This window comes from Protomyctophum parallelum (assembly GCF_964188405.1).
Source record: "Protomyctophum parallelum genome assembly, chromosome: 7".
Lineage (NCBI taxonomy): Eukaryota > Metazoa > Chordata > Actinopteri > Myctophiformes > Myctophidae > Protomyctophum > Protomyctophum parallelum.
In genome coordinates this window covers 38,131,753-38,155,805 of record NC_139705.1, presented here as the reverse complement: position 1 = coordinate 38,155,805, position 24,053 = coordinate 38,131,753, and the positions used below count along the sequence as shown (strand labels likewise).

At 43.3% G+C, this 24,053-nt stretch overlaps 2 protein-coding genes across 3 annotated transcripts in view; both read right to left on the bottom strand.

Annotated features, from left to right (window-relative positions):
* The window catches only part of LOC310862443 (plexin-A1-like), a 313,564-nt gene that overhangs the window by 168,364 nt on the left and 121,147 nt on the right, over positions 1–24,053 (bottom strand). For both annotated transcript variants that reach the window (XM_083770355.1, XM_083770356.1), the window contains exons 4-7: positions 7,807–7,907; positions 6,651–6,774; positions 6,023–6,176; positions 5,073–5,172 (exon numbers count right to left, since the gene is read on the bottom strand). In XM_083770355.1, the coding sequence (XP_083626481.1) occupies positions 5,073–5,172; positions 6,023–6,176; positions 6,651–6,774; positions 7,807–7,907 (479 nt within the window). The remainder of the gene's footprint in view (positions 1–5,072; positions 5,173–6,022; positions 6,177–6,650; positions 6,775–7,806; positions 7,908–24,053) is intronic.
* On the bottom strand, positions 193–1,611 carry LOC310861279 (zinc-binding protein A33-like; the record flags this gene model as incomplete). The annotated part of the gene is made up of 1 exon (XM_083768678.1): positions 193–1,611. The coding sequence occupies one exon, from the start codon at positions 1,609–1,611 to the stop codon at positions 193–195; it is 1,419 nt and encodes a 472-aa protein (XP_083624804.1).

Below are 24,053 nucleotides of genomic sequence, written 5' to 3'. Positions count from 1 at the left end.
AAATAAAAAGTATATTATTCAGAATCATTTTATCTGTTTAACGATCTGTCCTTGTAAATCATGATCTGATACATTAGTTAAATAATCACTGCAACCAATTTAAAATAATTAATTACCTGCCATAAAATAATAGCCCTTCATCAATAATAGATCAATATATTCTGTAGGTTTGTTTATTGGATGCTAGATGTTCTAACAGTGGTTTATAACAGTGACACGGATCTTCCCTGGTAACATCTTAAGAGACTCACTTGCGTCACCATTACTAATGAATGGAAACAGTGTCTCAGTGAAAGTGTGTGTGAAGGTGTGTAGGTGTGTGTTAGAATCAGAATCAGAGAAGGACAGCTGTCCTCTGTTCCAGTCCAGTTTGACTCTGATCCTCCGGGGTTTCTGTTTCACTGAGAGAACAGTCCCCATAACCTCTGATGAGGGAAATGCTCTATATTCAACCTCATCTAAGTCTATATACCAGTATCCAAACCCGTTGTTTCCCTTCCTCTGGAAAGACTCCACAAATACACCTACTTCCCAGTATCTACAGTCTCCAACCTCAACCTCCCAGCTGTGAGTCCCTGAGTTAAAGCCCTCAGAACCCTGGACTTGGGCATAGTTGTCAAACCTCTCTGGGTTGTCAGGAAGCTGCTGTCTCTCGTCTCGTCTCACACTAGTCAGATCATCAGACAGCATGTATACCGGGTGGGCAGTGTTGGGGTCCAGGATGACAGGAGTGTAGGAGACAATGTCCTTCATCTTGTCCCAGACTCTGAAGGTGAGGTTCTTCAGGTGTTTGGCCTCGTCTATCAGTGCTCCTGAGAGCGGCGGTGGGTCCTGCAGGGTGAGCTGGACTCCCTCCATTGTGGTCTTGTAGTTCTGCAGGAATGAGACGTGGTCATCGGCTCTCAGATGGTCCTCAGCAAATTGGATTGCATTGGAGAGGGTTTCCATTTCTCTGCTCAGACCGTCAATCCTCTCCTTCATCTCCTGACTCTTCTGAGCCTCTTCCTCCCGCAGAGCGGCAATCTTGGCCTCCTCTTCCTCCTGTAGGAACCGACGAAGATTCTCAAACTGTTCCTTAATCTGCGTCTCTGTGTTCCTGGCCTGAACCTTGATGTGAATTTCTGTTATGTTGTAATCTGTTTTAACTTTAGTAAAGACCTTCAGTTTCTCCTTTAAAGGCTTCAGTGATTCCTGGACCTTCTGTTTGCAACGTCCAGACGCTTCGTCCACGGGTAAGAACTTGTGTCCGGCGTGTTTCTCTGAATCACGACACACAACACACACTGCCTGTTGGTCGTCCAAACAGAAGAGCTTGAGCTTCTCACCGTGTGCGGTGCAGAGGACCTCAGAGCTCACAGATGAGGACCTCCGGCCTTTCTCCTCCAAGAGGTTCTCACACAGGTTCTTCAGAATAATGCTTGTAAGAGGATTGTCCTTGGAGGATCTTCTCTGACAAACAGGACATTCCTTTGATGATTTATCCGTCCACCATTCCTGCAGACAGTCTTTGCAGAAGCTATGGCCACAGGACAGCACAACGGGATGTTTAAAGATGTCATGACACACAGGACAGGTCAGCTCCTCTTCCTGAACAGTCAAACGGGAAGCCATTTTGTCTGCCGGTCACACACCTGATCTGGAATATTCTCTGACGCTTTCACACCAGAGGAATACTAGAATTCAAAATAACAACACCAACAATAACAGTATGAGTATCAATAGTATTAGTACTAGTATTAGTACTAGTAGTAATAGTAATAGTACAACTAGTAGTAGTAGTATAGTCGTAGAAATAATAATAATGTTTGTAGTGGTTGTAGTATGCATAGTAACAGTAATAGATTATAATCTTTCTGTTCTTACCTCAGTGGAGATTGTAGCAAATACAGTCTGTCGGTCTGCCAGGTTGTTCAAATGATCCGTCTGTCCCTTAGTTGATCTATTTATTGATTCATTGATATTTGCCTCTCGGTTCGTCTTTTCATTGTGTCGCAGTCACTGACTGACGAGTGAATCTCAGTCTCACAAAAACGCTGAGCAACTGAACAAGGAAATTAACTTTGATTCATGTTCTTCTGATAACAGGTCAGGAATGGCACACGTATAGTCCTGAAATGCTCCTATTTTATGACATGAATAACCGGAATACGACCAAACAAAGTATGAATGAAAAGGCAATAAAAAAAGACACACACACACACACACACACACACACACACACACACACACACACACACACACACACACACACACACACACACACACACACACACACACACACACACACACACACACGTCATCATCAGATAATTAATCAAAGTTCATGTTCTTGTAGATGACTGGCTGTACTGTTGCTCCCAGTCATACATAAATGTTTTGTTTCTATTCTTCGATAAGATCGTTAACTCAATGATATTCCACAATAATAACTGTTTCTATACTTAAACTGTAGATAGATAGATAGATAGATAGATAGATAGATAGATAGATAGATAGATAGATAGATAGATAGATAGATAGATAGATAGATAGAGTAGCTCCCAACCACATAACAAACAACTGTCAATTCCATCTCAGTGTGGGAGACCTCGTCCATTTCCTCCAAATAAATGCTGCAGGGTGGAATAAGAATGCCACACGCAACGCTCCAGTGCCCTTAAAACTGGGTGCGACAAGGAGGGATTTGATCTATCATTTCAATTAAAGCAATCAGCCGCGCCATAGCTTTAACATGTCATTAACTAATGGGTCGGCTAATAGCTTGAGTCTGGTGAACAATAAATTGGATCAGTCAACCATGTCTCTCTTCATTTGGGAGGTGATTTATTTGTACACCGACATCACAATGTCTTCACCACCAGGGCAACGGTGTTTCTTTTAGTGGTTGAGCTGTGAAGCAAAGCAAAAGCTACTTATTTGTTTTGTTTGTTTGTTTGTTTGCTTTTCGTTTACCTCTGTAGCTGCCAATATCCATATGCGTGTTTTCCATTGGGAAAGGTACTTCTCCGCCCTAAAATAAATGTGTGGAGGCAGCTGCCACATTACAATGTTGGATATTGCATAATTGCCGCTTTACAGCCGTGAGTGCCATCAGGGAAATAATAAGGGATCTTATGCAACAGAAGTGTTGAAAGTGTGACATCCAGTTGTTGTCTATTAGACTTTTTTGCACGGCTTGGTTGAATGCTTGACTCTGATTGGTCAATCGCCAAATTGAGCTGTGTTATTTCTGGATAATGACTGCTCCGCTCTATAACAGACCGATGTCTGATCAAAGCATCAGAGCACCTGCTGCCCCGCTTGATTTATACTGCTGTATCCAACATTGCTCTCAAAAATGTTTTTTTAAACATTTGAGCGAGAAATAGACGATACAGTACCCCAAAATAGATTATATTTGATCAACTCACTTCCTTATTTTCCGACTGTGCTGCAGCTGTGCAGACGCCGGCCAACGCGACACTTATGGAGTACTTTCATTACCGTAAGCAAAGAAATACCTTGTTTTGTTGTGTTTTGGGTCAATTTATTAATTGATGTATTAAGTAGCCGTGTAATAAGCGGGATAATGTGCAGTGATTTATATATAAACAATGACCACTCAGCCATACATTATCCCTTACCTATTGCACCTTTAAATGTGTATAATCGAAGTGGTATGCGTTATGCAAAACATAATGTGGACCTATTGCCCAGCTAAAGGAGCTCAGAGTAATTGCAGTGAGGTTTTGTTTTCTTCCCAATGGGATGCTTTAAACTTTTTACTTTTTAACTTTAAAATTCAGTATTTAATGTGATGCAGTGAGAGATCTAATGGAACGTACTTCAAAGTTAAAAAAATAAAGACGTGGTTGCATACGAGTTGGACCATTATGCATACAGAGTAGTTTTTTTCCCCTTCCAATTTAGACATCAATACCCAATTCACCTCGTAATCTCTGTCAGTGCTGACTGCCAGCATTTTATTGAAGTTCCTTATGATGTTTTGGAACAGACTGACTTGTTGTAGGTGTACCATGACTCATTTACAGATAAAAAGTACATTGTTTTTCAAAGGGCACATTTTGGATGCAGTCTCTTTGTATGCACACAATATGGCTCTATTCCTCAACACGGACCAAGTGAACCATGGTATTTCACAAGTTCTGTGTTTGTTTACAGTCTGGTAGAAGAAGAACGAAGAATCTAACTTGGGCCCTGCTCAGGAAGGTAGTACTAAGCCTGAGGACTAAGCCTTGGAACCTAGAACTCATATGTAAACATAAAGTCACACCTGTGTGAACCGAGTGGTGCAACTCCCCTCTCTCCCCCCCTTCCTTCTCTCTCTCTCTCTCTCTCTCTCTCTCTCTCTCTCTATTATGGATATCAATGAACCTAGACAGTCAGCAGTTGGATTTGCTTCCAGCAGGTGGCAGCCATGTCACATACTTCTGTCGTTCCAATTTCACGCATGCGCACACCACTCGTGCTCTTGAAGGAAACATGATACGGAAATTTCTGGTTGTAGGAGTGGTTGCACCACTCAAAAATAGAGAAATACCCACCCACCGTCCATCTGGGCTGTAGGACTGCAACCACCACTACAGAGCGTTCACACATTCATATGCCAATGGTCAATGCAAGTTCAGAACTATTGGTCAACCCACTAAGGAGTTTTTAGTCACAATTAGTAGATTGTCTATTTTATTTATTATTTGCCTCCTTGACACATTGACTGCCATTGACGTGATAAATCCTAATGTCGATTCCTGCCATTGACGTGTTTTATTTGTATTGATTCAGAATGGTCTCGCTAATAATATCTACCGTAAAGGAGCGTTCCCCGTCGCTTGGCAACGTTCGTCTCTGTGTATTTGCCTGGACCAAGATGGCCGCTGCATAGACAGCATATGTCCGTGATCTTTTAGGCTCAGATGAACAGAATGTGGATGTTCTGGGCTCATTAATGAATTTTTGCTGAAACGTAAAGGTGAATTCATTACAGAACTTCATGGGTTCTGTAAAGCCTCATAGGTTCTTGGTTTCCCTTCGTAGATGAAAAGAGTAAAACATTAGTCCAGAGTTCAACTTACGAGTGGTGGACACTGCAGTTGTAGAAGACAAAATCCACGCTGGCAAACTTCTTCCCCGTCTCCCGTGTCTTCAGGTAGAGCTTGATGACGCGCTTGTCGCCTGCAGCGGAGACACACCATTCACCATCATCACCATCATCATCATTATGACATAATTAACATGACACCAGGGCAGCCGCACCACTATTAAACCCAGACTAGTTTTGTCATATTGTCACTGACCTTGTATGTCCCAATTAAACCCTTACTCTTCAGGAGATGTAAACAGTAGAAGGAGTCATTGTAATTATTATTTAGTCACAGGCTCTTGTTAATACTTTTCACTGGTTTAATATTTATACAAGCCACAGACACACTTAAGCACCTTGACTATCACTTGACTTGGAATGGAACAAAATTGGAACAAAATTAAATAACAGGCTCACAATCACACGTGGCACAGTGTGACGCGTTGGGAACTTGTAGATTGAGCTATTTTCGCTGATTTTGTTTGACACTGTACTGTAGTATGACAAAGTAGGGCATTCATTTAGAATAATAAAAAACAGACACAGAGACGCAAGGTTTCTGCCCGACGACAGCAACGATAATATGTTTTAACAAGCTGTAATCATCGCAGACATTCTGGCCGGCAGTCTAATAGCTTAGCGTTGTGACCTCACTGCGAAGTGTCTTAACTGCAACATCATCACAGCACCGATCGATTCCTGAAGAGACAATCCTTTATTGACCTGAGAGGATTAAGGCGGACAGGCCTGTGAGTCGTTGGGAGGGACAGAGAGCTCACATTGGTCCCTGGTGATGGGGGCCACGTCCCTGGTGGCGGAGGACAGACAATAGATGGACAGTGGGAGGGACAGGGAGCTCACCTTGGTCCCTGGTGATGGGGCCACGTCCCTGGTGGCGGAGGACAGACAATAGATGGACAGTGGGAGGGACAGGGAGCTCACCTTGGTCCCTGGTGATGGGGGCCACGTCCCTGGTGGCGGGGGACAGACAGTAGATGCGTCCGCCGTAGATGCGTCCCTCCGTCTCCACGAAGTCGTCGAAAGCACAGTCGACGCCCGCCGACAAGCTGGGCACGTTCTGAGCCTGCAGCACCAGCTGATAGAGAGACAGATAGAGAGACAGAGAGACAGACAGACAGATTAGGAGATTGTACATTTTTATGGATATTGATAGCATTGTAGAGACTGCTTAATGATCCGCGTCTTTATCGATACCACTATCGATACTTCTCTATTATTTGGCGGGAGGACGAGGTGACAATAAGTTCTTAACAGAATTGTAATTGCTTTATTGCTTAACTGTGAGTCTGTGACTGTCTGTGTGATTTCTGAACAGAATGAATTCCCCCTAGCCTTCAATAAACACTGCTGATGCATTGAAAATAGCTTGGAGATTTGTATACATTTGAAACCTGTGAAATGGGACATTCTGTATAATGCTGGTATATTTTGATGCCAAATTGCCAATTCTTTGTACTTTTACTCAAGTAAATTTCTACTTTAATACTTAGTATTTCTAGATTAGAGTATTGATACTTAAAGAGGAAGCCACCAGTGCGCAGCAGCGTACCTGGACCTGTGACATGGTGACAGACACGATGTCAGGCTGGACGGAGAGACGGACACACTGCTCCCCCCTGGTGGTGAAACGCTGAGCCTCCTCCGCACGCTCACACCGGTCCTTCCTGGAACAACTGCACACGCACACGCACACGCACACACACACACACACACACACACACACACACACACACACACACACACACACACACACACACACACACACACACACACACACACACACACACACACACCAAGTTTTCAGCCCGTCCGTCTGTCTGTCAGCAGGATATCTGGAGTAATTATGAAGGGATTTGCAGCAGACTGGGTGGAAAGATTGGTCCCAGGCCAAGGAACAACTGAATGACATTTCACACCAATTCTCTTATTGTCAGCCTTCTGATTGGTCCCTGACCAACCAACCAGCAGGGCGACAGCCGTTGTTTATGCTGAGTTTCTTAATCATGAGGAAAATAGCTTCTTTTTTTGGGGGGAGGGACACAAAACATTATGCACAGTCACTATACTGCACCCAAGATGTTCATTTTAATTTGACTAAGACCTAGTTTAAAATAAGAATTGAATGCATTAAAATGTATTCATTGGTAGTGGATGGAGAGAGAGAGAGATGATGTTTGTCCAACCTAGACCCATAGAGAGAGAGACTTACGTCTCTAGCATAGACCCATTGTAAGAGTGGAAAGCGGAAGATCTCATTCTATCTCAATGAAGACATTCCAATGTTTGGAACCACAGCCCATTAGCACCCCGCACGGCCACAGCCAGCGTGACGTAACTCTCTCTCTCTCCCATGGGTCTGGTCCTACCTATAGCAACCGCAACCAATGGGTGTAGAAGAGGGGTGGAGCTTGACAAGAGGTGAATTGGAAAATTGGGGACATGGCAGTGGGTGTTGGCCCGCACAAATAATTATGAACCTGGAGTTCTCTAATAAATATACGTGAGTCAGGGAAATGAGGAGCCAATATGCAACAGAACAGACGTGCTGAGAGTGCAACATATACAGTATAGTGGCTGTGAATGTTGCCTATTGCACCTTTAACTCTGAGAACGTACAAATGGAACCAACATGGACAATTAAACAAATACTGAAGATTTAGCTGTGTATGAAAAATATGTACAAATGCATGAAGTATTTGACTTACACGTTGTGCAGGACACACCAGCCACAGTGTGGGTCTCCGGAGCCCAGACAGGAGCTACAGGAGCTGTATTGTTCACATGTCTCCACTGGCACACGAATCACCTGCAGAGAAAACACACAAGTCGGTCATTTTGCTGACGATGCCATCACCCTGAGACATTGTGAGTGAGCAGGGAGGGAGCGTTCTCTTTGATTGTGATTAGCTTTTAAATGTCGTAGGTTATAGCTTCCCTGCCTTGGAACACTCTCTCCAATTCATGGAAGAACACTCTTTGAGGGTCTTTGAGTGCTTTAAGCTACTCTTCTTCAGTTTTATGTCCGTTGTCTCAATAGCAATGATGAACACAGAATAACAGCTATTTTAGAAACACAAGCTTCCCAAGGCATGGAAGCTAACCTATGACATTTAAAAGCTAACCACAATCACAGGTCAGCACAAACTGCCTGAAACCCATAGGCTTGCAAACAGAACTGCTAACAATGCTAACGAGCCACTGTGGACGAATTCACAAACCGAAATATGAGCTTTTAACCCACACCGGTGTTTGTCGAAGGAAACGCAGACCTAAGATGTTAGTCTGCATCAAGCTAGCTGTCAGCCCAGGATCACATTAGATAATTGACACAGGGGTGAAAAATGGAGAGATGGCTTACAAAATCGTGGGATAAAAATTATAGTTTAAAAAGAAAAGCTAGCTGTCAGTACCATTAAAATAATGGTGATTGTTGTTAAACTTTTAGACATTCTGAAGTACATTTATTATTCATACAGCATTCAGTAATTTAGTTGGAGACATTTTGACCCAGGTATACTCTACAGAAACATAATAATTGACTAGTAGTATAATGGTAGAAGCTTATTGGCACTATCTCCGACACAAGTGACCCAGGTTAAAATATCATGTAATAATAAAATATATTGATTGCAGCTTACATTGTCAACGGAAATGTCCTAGAATAAACTTGAGATATGTGATATTCTTTATATAACATGCACGCACGCAAACTCTGTATCTACAGTACCATCTGAATATTAATAGGGGATCAAACCCTACTTCTCTAAACTGCATCAGAACCAATAACTGCACACAGCAAAATAAGTTTTTAGTATTTAGTATTTCAGTATTTTATTATGTCGATGAGATGAGCTGTAGAGAGTATCATTTAAAGAACCGTAGCGTGCCAACATTTGTCTTATATGGAAGAAATGTGGCTGCACCACTCAAAAACACCGCTGCCTAAATATCAGACAAAAAAAAAGAATGAGGAAAAAGAAGAACAATATTGAAAAAGAACTGCACAAATCCCAGAGTGTGATGTTTTCTTTTCAAGTGGACATTCCACCCAGCGATAGAGGGATAAGTGTATTTTCACGTGACACATCCAGGTTTATACCCAAGCCTGCTGCATTTACATTCTGCCAACTGCTGTCTGTTTTAAGGTGTGTCTGTCTGTATGTCTGTTTGTCTTTCCCTGCCTCCCTCCTGGCTGTTCTCTATGGTTTGCAGGTGACAGACAGACGGACAGACAGATGCCCCAGCAGACCACGATAGGCGCCGCGGGGGCACACACACGGCCTGCCATATGCAGCATGGTACTGATGCTAGAGTGTGTGTTCCCTTGTTAGCTGTGTGTGTGTGTGTGTGTGTTCGTGTGTGAGAGAGAGAGAGGTCACGACAACATTGCCAGGAAGGCTGCGGTGTGCCTGCCCAGCTCTAAACACTTGTAACTCCAGTCACACACACACACACACACACACACACACACACACACACACACACACACACACACACACACACACACACACACACACACACACACACACACACACACACACACACACACACCCACTATCCTGCTTTTCTAGTGAGATGTAGCATTCTATCAGTAGCATTGCAGGGACACGGTTCATTTCAGGTGATACTCAAGGTGTTGGTATGCAGGCTGCACTACCATAAGACACACACACGCGCGCACACACACGCAGTTACATCACATTTAGAACCGTTTTCCAGAACCGTTTTTATCACACTGTCAGAGTATGTGGACTTCACATCTGCTACAATTACAATGCCAGTGGTTCTCAAACTCCCCCACCCACAAAAAAACAAAAAAACATAAAGAACAAACAAGGACCACCATAACGAGTCAATTTTGTTCCATTTGTACACTGTCAGAGTTACAGACATAGGGGTGCAATTAACACTATCAGAGTTACAGACATGTAGGGGTCCATTTAACACCGTCAGAGTTACAGACATGTAGGGGTCCATTTAACACTGTCAGAGTTACAGACATGTAGGGGTCCATTTAACACTGTCAGAGTTACAGACATGTAGGGGTCCATTTAACACTGTCAGAGTTACAGACATGTAGGGGTCCATTTAACACTGTCAGAGTTACAGACATGTAGGGGTCCATTTAACACTGTCAGAGTTACAGACATGTAGGGGTCCATTTAACACTGTCAGAGTTACAGACATGTAGGGGTCCATTTAACACTGTCAGAGTTACAGACATGTAGGGGTCCATTTAACAACAGAAATGAGCACACGGCTCAATAAGAGTCATTATGGAAAGAATATCCAACACTAAATGGTAAATGGTGCATTTATATAGCGCCTTTATCCAAGGCACTTTTCATGGATTGTGCATTAGATTCACCCATTCACACACACATTCATACACCGATTGCGGCGGAAGCCATGCAAGGTACCAACAAGCACATCGGGAGCGATTTGGGGTTCAGTGTCTTGCCCAAGGACACTTCGACATGTAGACAGGAGGAGGACACTACAAAGTCCTTCTTTTACTTCTTTAATTAATTAATGCACGGGCATGATCCCACGTGTCTTTCTTTTCTTTCTTCTGATCTCGCTCTACCTCTATCTTCTCATGGAATACTACAAAACGATGGAGCGTGCACACACATAAAAAAAATAAAAAATACGTTTTTACACTTCTTTACACCTGTGGCTACACATTCTGGTTAGGACACCAATGTAATCCAATAAGGAGAGAGAAATAATGTGGTACACATAATAAAAAAAGTAAAGTAGTGTCCCACTTGGACATTTATTTTCTGATTACTAAAGAGCTGGAGAGACTATTTATTATTCTTTAACATTTTAAGAAAAAAGTATTTTGTTTTCACCCAAGGAATATCACGTACAGCACATAAGTGAGTTACAAAGGTAAAAAGTGCTGATCAGATAACTGTGTACACATGAAATGCAATATTAATTCACGACTATGACATTTCCATGACAATCTACATGATCAGCGTCTATATAAATGCTCAATGGCACATCAAACCGTTGCGGCGTAGCGTTGACGAGTGTTGGTTCACGACTCAGCAGGAAAAGCTACCGGAATTTAATGCACAGTACTCATATTTACGCTGAGTCGCAACACTTGTTTTGAGCGTTGACCTAGTTTAACGCTGACTGCTTGCCTGTCTGTCCGTCCATAGTGGGGTTGTGGAGGTTCCAGGAGAGAATCCCAGATTCCCCGGGTCCACATTAGCAAACTCTGCCTGTTATAGACAGGGCAAAAGCTATAACAACCTGATTACCGGGTGTGCCAAACTTTTCTCAGTTGTTCCTAATTGACGTAGAATCTAATTATGCTTGGGACATTTTTGTTTATTGCGCATAGTTAATGAGATTATTTGCATATTTGAATAAATGAGCAGAAATAAGAAGTAGAGGTCAAACAACTTGTGTTTTGGTGGTTATCTGCTATGTGAATGAATATTTTATCTCATTTAGGTGTAAGGATGTTTGCAATGTAACCATTGGGTATGTTTATAGTGTCTAATTAGCATAAAGTATGCATGACTCAACGCAAATACATGGTCATATTTATTTGTATTAATGTTCCAAGTAATTGTTTTTACAAATATTATTAATACTGTAAATGTGATCATTGCAGAGGCAGTAAATATAACAATAACCAGTAATTTGTCCCTTTGATTAGCTAATATGGCCATTACAATAATCTATATCTAATAATAACAATATCTTTGGAAACCAATGGCCACTACCAAACTTATCTCAGTTTTATCAAGGTACTTTCCCTTGTAGAATCAGTTTATGCAGGACATTGTTATATTTTGAGATACAGTACATTACTAATGTAATTCTACATAAATGTATGAATAATTTGGCAGCTGGTAGACAATAACAGTTATGTATTTTAACGCAAAAACTATTCACATCTATTCACACCCTCGGAGGCCTGTCCCCTGAATAAACCACCCTCGGAGGTCTGTCCCCTGTATAAACCACCCTAGGAGGTCTGTTCCATGTGGGACCTGAGACGAGGATGTGGCTGTGCGCTACTGAGCTGGACATCTGATGATGACACACGAAAGAAGAAGGCACTGTATATATAGCATATGGGACGGAAGTATGTGATGTCTTGCCGGTGTATCATAGGGTTACGTTACGGGATGTGACAACCTCGTATCCCAGCAAAGTTGGAAAGGTTAAAACTTTCAAGAAAATGGTGGCTTCAGTGGGAATTGTTCCAGTCTCATTGCAACACCTTGAGAACATGTTCTTCTTCATGCGGAGTTTGCGGACAGTAATGTACCCAGGAAAAGAGGGGGAAGACTACGTGGAAACATGAATCAGAATGTGTGAGAAACCACATCAGAGAGTGAGTGGCAGTGATTTTGTTCTCAGCAGTGATTTCTCATGTTGTGCCTGACTAACATTTACTTACTAACAATTGCATATTGCTTTAAGTCTGAATATGCATGTTACATATGAATAATATATACTGATTAACCAAAATAAACATGCTAGAATCTTACACTGCAAAATTAGTTTACCTTAAATACACAGGTAAAGCATCTAAGCTAGCACACAGTGAATATTACCTCACTAAAATAGGTACCATGTTTCTTTTGTTTTTTAATCCAATATGTTTAGCTTTTCAATTAAACAAATACGCAAATTAGTTTGTACAAATGATGCACATGCAGGTTGATATTGCACAAAGTATTGCACAGAACCATATTTAGGCAAATATCTGCTTTGATGCGTTGTTCATCTAAAGAGTAATTCATACATTTACAGAATGATCTCGTTTGCATAATTGATCTAGTAATCTCACCTTAAAATCTCATTTGACATACATATACAGTATATTATATTTGATAAAATGTGAATATTTTGTGCCCTAAAGACTCCAGTCCACTTCAATTCGATCACTCTCTGCTGATTTCTGATGATCGTCTGCACCATTGTTAAATTGACGCACACACGCAAACACGTACAGTACACACACTCCTCTCTCTCTCATGTTGCGCAGCTGCGTCTAGATTCTCCTGGCGGATCCTGCCGGGAGCTGCCTATAGAAAGCATAGGTGGACCCCAGTCCCAGGCTACTTCCCAGGTGGTGTGCCTGGAAAACCTCCCTGGGGAGGCGCCCAGGAGGCATCCTTAGATCCTAGATGCCCGAACCACCTCAACCGGCTGGTCCTTCCACGTACAGAACTACTATCTTTGCACCTTTTTGAAAAGTTGATACAAATTTTGAATATTTGTGACACATATCTTCTCTTATGCAGGTCCCTGGCACAGAATGTTTTGGGAGTCATTGTGCATGTATTTTTTACGTTCTGAGTTGTTGGCTACACTTTAGGAATCATCAGTGGAAGTCATTTAATGTGACTTGTGAATAAAACAAAGCTGTGGGCACAACCTGGCACGTTGTCAAATTGTTAATCAAGTACTGCAGATGGTTGCGAGCCACTTGTAAATAAAGAGCTCTCTCTCCTTTATTAAGACAAAAGGAAAATAATTATGGGTGCTTTTATTCATAATCAAATGTGTAATATCAGTCGGAAGATGTCATCAAGCTGCACTGAGGAAAATGACAAAATAAATCCTTTTAGAGATGTCCTGTCTGTCTGTCTGTCTGTCTGTCCCTCCCTCTATCCATCACAGTAACACTAGAGCAATTCTATTGTCAAAGTAATTGTACTTTATCCACAATAAAGTGTCATCCTATGCAGTATTTGTGCTGCCGCGGTGTCCTAAATATGAAAGATGGTTATGTTGTCCAATTTATTAAGGCCCGACCGTGGCTAGTATCCAGAAAAGGGAGCTCTTTATATTCTGCTAGTCAATGCAGCCCAAAAGCCACCATCTGGACAGTAGCGAGCAGAGAGAGTTCCTTTTGTACATTTGTCTATTTTGTTGTTGTGAAAACCGCTAATGTGATGCTGAATTATTCAGCCTCACAAAGCAGCCAAACATCCCTTAGCAGGTTTAGAGTACGCTGAATGTTGTTCTAAAATGTGTAGAATTCTTAGTTAATTTATACAATGTGTAACTCTGAGAGTGTACACATGGAACCAAATGGATAAGGGTCCATTTGGTTGTATGTCACACCTCATAACTCCTACACGGGCTGGGCTGGGGTGGTAACTGTCAGCAGGCAGAGGGAGGAGTAGGACGTATGTCCTCTCGGTGGGGGCTCCTCACTGGCACGTGAGCAAGTACGATACAACAGCAGTGACTCACAGAAATGTACGAGGGGAGGAATTAATTAGCAACTAAACTGGAGAGTAAAAAGGGGGTAAAAAGCAATAAACAAACCATAAGCATTATTCTTATTCTTAGTATTAGTATTGTTGTTGTGTGACACAGTACTTTGAGGACCTCACATCATTTTCATTTCGGCAGTTCTTGTACCTGTTTAATTATGTGACAGACAAACCTTGATTCCTGAGGATTTTACATATGCTGAATATGCGTATAATTAAATTTTGCAGTAACACAATGCCATTTGGAAGGCAATTCAGCAATTCAGAGGAACTAGCTGACCCCATTTACACGTCATTAAGATGCATATCCAGAGTGTTACATTTATGTACACATGGCATTAAACTGTCTCCGCATATTTAAATTGCATCGCGCCATTTCTCTTCCCATCATGAGAAACGTTGATCATTGCAATTCCTTTTCTCTTGCATCCTCCAGAGAGAAATGGCAAATATCAAGAAAATGCCATTATTATAAACGTTTTTCTTAATTTTTTCTTACTTTCAAATCCAGCAGTAGCATCTAATTGGACCTACTGTACATACCCAAAGGTTCATTTCTGTTTATATGCTATATCTGTATGCAGATTGCAGATAGTATTGCATTGCATTGTTCCATGCTAAATTAATTATTTCTTGAAATAATGAGCACATCTCTTGTAAACATTACAATCTTCAGTTCTCTACCTCCTGAAAGGTCTTGTCCCGGCATCGTGATTTCATGTCGCAAACACTATTTTTACAGATATGTTGATTAAATGAAACACTTGATTAGTCAACAACTTCCTATTTCAAATTTCTAGTCTACTGTTACTCAACTAACTAATAGCAAATGTACTGTGCATACATGTACAGCGTCGTGGTCCGAATACTGTCGAACGCATTTTGAGCTTACAGATCTGCTATTTTTTGGTTCCACAACGATGTTGTGCGATGAAGTATAAATCGGCGGCCTAGCGTTAACACTTACCATGTACCTGGTGTGTCTCTGTTCACCATAGGAGGCACTGTCCTACATGTTTCTACTATTTGTCACTAAACATTTGGAAAGACGTGCATTTTGTCCTCCTGCTCAAATGATTGTGTCCTGCTGGGAATTGAACGTAGGTGTCCATGTGTGATATTAATATTTTTGATTCTGGCTGGTACATCGACCTCTGACTGACTGAATTACTGACAGCGGCAGAGGCAAATAATTAAATAATTCAAGCTTTCCGTTTGAACCTCACAAGAGGAAGCTTCGATTTCACATGAGGGGGTTTGGGCCGCATTCAACTCCAAAACGATTGGCCCATTGTTTTTGTATTGCTCTCTCTCAATTTCACCCATAGCTATTTTCCATAAACAGGGATGCGAGTTATTTTGGTCTTGCAGTCGGGGCATTAAATTGACCATAAGGACTGTTGATTTACTGTGTGTTTGTTTATCCATTGTTAACTGAGCGAGTAAAAAGATGTGAGGGAAGGAGGAGGGGGGGGGGGGGGGGTGCTCACACCGGCACCAATAGGATCCTGCCATGTACTTGCAGTACTTGTACAGAAACCACACAGGCTGAGCCACCCGCCCCTCTAGACCAGAAACCACACAGGCTGAGTCACCTGCCCCTCTAGACCAGAAACCACACAGGCTGAGTCACCTGCCCCTCTAGACCAGAAACCACACAGGCTGAGTCACCTGTCCCTCTAGACCAGAAACCACACAGGCTGAGTCACCTGCCCCTCTAGACCAGAAACCACACAGGCTGAGTCACCTGCCCCTCTAGACCAGAAACCACACAGGCTGAGTCACCTGCCCCTCTAGACCAGAAACCACACAGGCTGAGTCACCTGTCCCTCTAGACCAGAAACCACACAGGCTGAGTCACCTGTCCCTCTAGACCAGAAACCACACAGGCTGAGTCACCTGTCCCTCTAGACCAGAAACCACACAGGCTGAGTCACCCCCCCCCCCCTCTAGACCAGAAACCACACAGGCTGAGCCACCTGTCCCTCTAGACCAGAAACCACACAGGCTGTGTCACCTGTCCCTCTAGACCAGAAACCACACAGGCTGTGTCACCTGTCCCTCTAGACCAGAAACCACACAGGCTGTGTCACCTGTCCCTCTAGACCAGAAACCACACAGGCTGGGCCACCCGCCCCTCTAGACCAGAAACCACACAGGCTGAGTCACCTGTCCCTCTAGACCAGAAACCACACAGGCTGAGCCACCCGCCCCTCTAGACCAGAAACCACACAGGCTGAGTCACCTGTCCCTCTAGACCAGAAACCACACAGGCTGAGTCACCTGTCCCTCTAGACCAGAAACCACACAGGCTGAGCCACCCGCCCCTCTAGACCAGAAACCACACAGGCTGAGCCACCCGCCCCTCTAGACCAGAAACCACACAGGCTGAGTCACCTGCCCCTCTAGACCAGAAACCACACAGGCTGAGTCACCTGTCCCTCTAGACCAGAAACCACACAGGCTGAGCCACCCGCCCCTCTAGACCAGAAACCACACAGGCTGAGCCACCCGCCCCTCTAGACCAGAAACCACACAGGCTGAGCCACTCGCCCCTCTAGACCAGAAACCACACAGGCTGAGCCAGGCTAGGTTGTGACAAAACCTCGTTTGTTTCCCTGCACACCATTTGGGGAGCACTGTATTAGATCCAATAGTGTGATTACAGTAGACGGTGTCTGATAATTACAACAACCGTCATTACCAAACCCGGGCCCTCTCACTGCTCACTGAGCAGCAGCAACATGGCCGCCATTACGCTTTGCACGTGGACAAACCGTTCTGGCTGTAATACAGCGACGATGTGTTCAAACACAACGGAGGGCATGCACAGTGTGGTCAATGGAGCTGATGATAGTAAGACCTGGGTGATGTATTCCACTGGACCGCTTCAATTATTGAGTTTTAGAAAGCAGATAATGGGATGGGAGATGGGAGAGAGGCTCGGCCAAACACCTCTTTGTCTTAACGACATGGTGTGTGTGTGTGTGTGTGTGTGTGTGTGTGTGTGTGTGTGTGTGTGCACACACACGCGAGTGTGCAAGTGCGTGTGTGTGCTTGCGTGTGTGTGTGTGTGTGTGTGTGTGTGTGTGTGTGTGTGTGTGTGTGAGATGTAAGTGAGAGTCACTTATTTATATTAAATATGGCATTTTCATCCCTGGCCCATTTGCTACAGCAGCTGGGAGCTGGCATTTATCTAAGAGAGAGAGGGGGGCTGAGAGAGAGAGAGAAAGAGAGAGAGAGAAAGAGAGAGAGAGAGAGAGAGAGAGAGAGAGGTGGGGGGGTCAAGGTGAAAATGAAGAGGCAAACGCAAACGAAAGCGCAACAAAAGAAAGATGTCAATGTTAACGACTAATTTCCTACCAAAATATTTTATGGTACTTTTACCATCAATACAAAAAAAGACACATTGGTTAAGATAATAGTGGTTGTTTCATGTTCCAGAGAGAGAGAGAGAGAGAGAGAGAGAGAGAGAGAGGAGGGATTTATTGGAAATAAATAACAGAGGTCTTTGATTCAGGGCCAGGATGGAAAGCTTCTTAATTTGCCAGGAGAGTTAGATGCACGTGCGTGCGTGCGTGCGTGCGTACGTGTGGCACCCCACGTACGCAATGAATTACCCCTCACAGTTACGTACGTGTCTGTGTCTTGCACGCCCCCCCCCACACACACACACACACACAAACACACACAGATGTAATAGCGAGGGCTATTTCATGGTGCATATAATGGGGCATGCAGCATATGCAGGATGAGATCAGTCTGGAAGGATGCAGCCGCTGTCGCTGGTACTCTGCTGTGATGGATGACTCCCATACAGCACACCAGTGAGGTAAGAAGTACTCACATGTACTCAAACTCAAAGTACCAATCACCAGTTCACCACCATGTAGAAATACTCCTAAGGAAACGTGCTAGTATTCAAAATGTAAAAGTAGGCCTACAAAAGTATTTACAAATAAAGTATTCTATATTCAAATATAATTAAGTACTGAAAGTAAAAGTACTATTTTTGCAGAATGTTCCACTTCACAAGTTCCCAAATGAGCAGATCTACAAGCTCACAACGTGTCGCATTGCGACGCGTTTCAAAGTAAAGAAAATCCTCAAAAGAGTCAATGTATTTTAGTTACTTAACACCACTGCAGTACACACACATGGAAGGGACAAAGGTGCACGCATACAGCAGCACTCAGGATTATAGCGTAGCGTATAGCGTAACCTACACGCTCACATGGCAACATATCTGCCCTGCAGAACTGAATGTGCAAACACTACTGTACAAAATCCCTGAGAGTGGGGAGCTGAAAGATGGACATGGAAGTATGATGCTTTTAACTGCAGAAAGAAACGGTATAACAGTCAGTAGTGCAAACTAAAGGTACAAACTTGGGCATAAACAAATGATACTCAAAAAGGACAACGACAGGAAGAACTTACATGTACATAATGCATGGACTTGTGGCACAACTGCAGTCACAGAACACAGAACTAGTAATTAGTATAGGGCCCCACCCACCACTAGATGAGGAATGAGGTGATCAGCTCCCGCTCCCCCCCCACACTCAGCTAGAGAGTGATGGGATTTTGTACAACTACTGTACACTACACGAAATAGCACATTAAGAGTATTTTTGTTCAGCCTTTTTCACCCAACCTTAATGACACAGACCTAATTTAACTGACTAACCTCTTTCCAGAGGCACGACCCGTTTCACTTTTGTCTCGTCGTTATGCCTAAATTATGCTCTGTCATACGGCGGTGTCCCGCGCTGAAAATAGCTGATGAACACGTCGCGACGTGACGCCTTGTAAGCTCGTACATCTGCTAATTCCGCTGTGGGAGACATATATGAATCATGCGGGTCATACGAATACTGTACACGTAAATCCGGCTTTACTCCCAGAAGCATGGCCGGTTTAATTTATATATCACCCCCTTCTGTTTATCTTTCAAGCTCACAACATGTTGCATTGCGACCTGTTGTGAGCTTGTCCTGTACATCAGCTATTTTCAGCATGGTTTTACTAACCTCCATCCAGAGGCATGGCCTGTTTGACTTTCGTCTCCTCTTTCTGGCTCTCTCTCTCTTTGTTAAAGGGATTGATGTACTTTGTACACACTTCCTCCTGGCCACTCAAATGTGCTTTGCAATGCACTTCACATCCACCCGTTCACACCATACACACCACAAGGCTTTACACATTACATTGAGTCAGTGGTTCTCAAACTTTTGTTTCGTGTCACTACCTCCTGAATCCAAATACCCCCTTTACCCAACTAGCATAACGTACTGTAATAGTATTTGTTTTTCGCTTTCAATATCATCAGGTTGACTCATCATAAGTTTGTGTCTTATGAACAACAACAATAAAATTATTTTTTCCCCAACTTTCTCTCATGTTCTCCCTTTGCATACACCTGGGGCTACATATATACCACAATTTGAGAGAAAGACTGCAGTAGATGCATCTTTACAGCGGTACAGTACAGTGCAGTACAGTACAGTGCCATACCACCGCTGCGATATCAAGCTGCTAGCCACAATACTGGACAGTAATATCACATGGCCGACAACTCCGCTTGCCCATTGTCCCGCTGCGTTCGGAGGCAAGGAGACGGCACAAAGGAGAACACGCTGACGAGCATGACAGCTTCCCTGGCGATGCACGGTGTCACATGCCTATTGATTTCAATCACTGTCAGGTGCAGCGCCGCTGGATATGAAACTAGCAGAGCGTTCCCATTGTGTGCAGCCTGTTGTCGGGGATGTGGCTATTAGCTGCTGCTTGAAAGGGGAGATTAGCCAGCTAATGAAAGGACGTCCTCTGATGGCTGCCCATCGCCGTATGGCATGGTGCGTGTGTTTAAGCGTCTTCTTTTTCACTCTTTATCTTCACATCTCCCCCCGTTCAGGGGGAGGTTCTGCTGTTAAAATGGTTGACTAATAAAGTATTCATTAATGTCTCCCCACTCCTTTCTCTCTCTTGCCCCTCATTCTCCTCTTTCTCACCCCATCTCTCTCTCTCTCTCTCTCTCTCTCATCCCTCTCCCCTCTACTTTACTGTATAGTACAGTCATGAATGAGGTGAGCACGCTGCAGCCTGCAGGCGAGTCACTTGGCCACAGTGTGTATTAAATGTAACTTGACATCAAAGTCAAAACAAGTCCCATGGAGGCGGTATGTATCACATGTGGTGTATGTTACTGTAGCGCCAGAGTAATGCCACCCTAAAGGTCACGCTGGAGTGTCTCCATTATGTTGGATTACTGTTAAAAACGACGTGACACCACGTTATGCTTTCACTATGTACGCTTTCACACAGCGCAATGCACGCACACGCACATGCACACGCACACACACACACACACACACACACTCAACCTATTCATTATATTTATTTTGTGCTCTCACTCCCCCATCCCTCACACACACACACACACACACACACACACACACACACACACACACACACACACACACACACACACACACACACACACACACACACACACACACACAGTGCAGATTCAATCGCTCACTTGCATAAATCAACTTCATTTCCTGACTTCAAACATGTCACACTGTTCCTCTCAGCTGTATTAAGACTGTCTATGTGTCTGTCAGGGCTGTCAGTCCTCTGTCGCACTCTCACAAATCACTTCCCCATCAGTTCATCCCCTATATCTCATCCCAGGGGAGAGAGAGAGAGTGTGCGTGCGTGCGTGCGTGCATGCGTACGTGCGTGCACGTTCTATGTCCTAGTTTATTTGAGGCACTAACATTGTTTTCTTCACACTCTTCTTATGTGACTATTTAGTCTCTCTTTGGTGACTATAGGCTACAGTTCACTCCATTGACTCTGATCTCACACGTGTAAGTCGCGCTGGATGAGAGCGTCAGCTAAGTGCTTGAAATGAAGCTATAGACACAGAAGAGTTTGCACACCAAATAGCTCTCCTTAAAAAGCTGTGTTAATTTGAAGTGGCAACATTTGTAGACAGAGGTTATTCCTCAGACTGTGTGGCTGCGTGCCTCGAAACGGTACCCAATTTGCACATTAAAAATCCTTTTAAAAAGGAGCTATTTGGTGTGCAGTCTTTTATGGTTTTATGTCACTAGGTATTTTTGGATCCAGCGCCCATCCGACTTGGCTCTGGGATGTGCATGTTTTCCCGCTTCAAAAAAGAACAAATCATTTCATTGCTTTGTTTAGTCAACAGCACCTCAAAAGGGGTGGGGGGGGGACTTCAAAAACTCTTGCGCAAAACAACAAAAATGCACACAAATACGCACGCACGCCCGCACACACGCACACACATTAATGATACGTAGCTTGTGGAGTTAGTTCAGTCAAGGGCGCATGCATACATACGCAAGGGGTTAATATTCTGCATTACTATGTGGGCGTATTCAGTGTGTGCGGGACCCACATGTCATTCGCTGATGTGACAGTCAGCTGAGCAATTGGGCGGGCTACTTAAGCTCACTAGACCAAAGAGATTCTATATAAAGAGGCGACACTCCTCAAATACTTGGAATCACCACTAGATGGCGCAGATGACGTCATCACACCAAGATGGTGGCACCTTGCCGCTCCCGCCACATAGTGGTAATTCCAAAAACTGTAGTCAGAACGCTACTTATCCAGTGATAACTGGATCATATAGTTATGGCTCTGCTCATATAACTATATCTGCTCTGCTGTCTGGCTCTAAAAGAATCAAAAATAATTGAGCAAAGTCTTCCGGAACATGATCACTTATATTTATAAACCTGTTGTTTATAAATGTGCCACATGAATAAAGATGACTTGATGTTCTGACTGTCTGGGGAGAAAGGTTTCATGTAGGCTATATCAAACAATAATGCTTTATAATGGTTGTAGTTATCTTTTCCTTTCCATTGCACTAAAATCTGAATACAAATTTGGACGCACGTTTACACGCATAGGCCACGCCTACGCACGTTCACACACATATAGGCTACATATATTCTGAATGAATATATGTTACTAAAGAAATTTCAGCTTTGATCCATTCATAAATATGATAAATAATGAGTAAATAATTAAGTAGCATGCATATTTATAATACTTTTTCGCTGTTCAACACAGACCAGTCCTGTAGAAGGATAATAATATTATCCTATAATATATTATATATATATTATTAGAAGTAGAATAGAATGAAAATGCCTTTTTAATGTTTTTAGAGCAACCGGAAGTTGCGTCATCACACCAATATGGCGGAGGCACTGGGCGCTGGTTGTTTCTATGGGGTTTTATATAGAATCTCTTTGACTAGACTGCATGCTCTTCCTGCCTTCCTTCTGCTTATGGTTCCTGGTTGTTGTGATGTCTGCTCCCACCACCACCTCAGCACCACCGGTGGGCTCTGTTATTTATGTTCCCCATGGGGGTTTTATTGTATATCTATCGCCCTGCTCTTATATGTTTAATGATGGTGTTTGATTGTGCCGAGCAGGGAGAAAATGCAGCAGAGCCGAACGCCAAGATAATATATTATATGCACACTTATTCATTCTATAATAAATATTGGTTAAATCTATTCGTGAGTTGTCTGACTGAACTATATTCGTGAGAGGCCAAATTATAGAAATTATAGCCCTAACCCCTGATCATACTTAGCTGTGTACTTGTGTCGTGTAGAAGGAATTGCAGATACTGCAATACAAACTCCAGCTTGTAGATATGCTATGTTTGGTACACCAAAAACAGAGCTTATACTGTATGTACATGTATGTGAATCTGAATAACTTCCAACCCAAACCTCTAAACCTAACTTCTACATACAGTACCTAACTCCTACTATACAGTACATTTCTCAGGACATTTCACGTTCACAGCCATAGTAATACAGGTTACAGGCATGCCCGCGCACACACACACACACACGCACACACACACACACACACACACACACACACACACACACACACACACACAGCGAGAGAGAGAGAGCACAGTGCGGTCGCGTGTCTGTGACCTCTAGCTACGGTAAGTCGCTGAGTGTGTTGAATATGAGCCGTGTGATGCGGTGCCAGGGGTAGGGTTTCTCTGCTCTTACAGCTTAGCGCTGTGCTAAATCAATACACAGAGGTATATGCGCGCCACCTGACTGCCAGCCCCGCTGACTGCCTGGCTTTGTCCAAAACCCACAGTCACGGCAATTCACCGGCCCGACAGCTCAACTCGTGTCACCGCTTTCAGGCGCTTTTAAGTGCCGCGGCCCCAAACTGCTCTTCCGAACTCAATGGAGTAGAGTCACAGTGGACACCGTGGCTCTCGGGCAGAAACCTTGTTATCTCCACATTTCGTCTTTTTATGTTCCTTTTCTTCCAGAAATGAATGTCCTATTTCATACCGAGTCATACAACGTCTCTGTCGAGTGGAAACCTCATATGACCAGAACTATTACTTTTCAGGATAAAATAAATAGCAAAAGTAGCAGATCTACAAGCTCAACTTTTGAACTTTTAATACCTTTGTGTGAAGCTAGTATATGATCACGAAGGGCATTCATTTACAAATCGAAAATATGGAGATAAGAGGTTAAGGATAGCAGTGTCTCAGGCGGTAGAGCAGCTGCTTGAAGGTTCCTGATCCCCAGGCAGCTCTCCCTGGGTTCATGCTAAAATAAATGGTGCATTTATACAGCGCCTTTA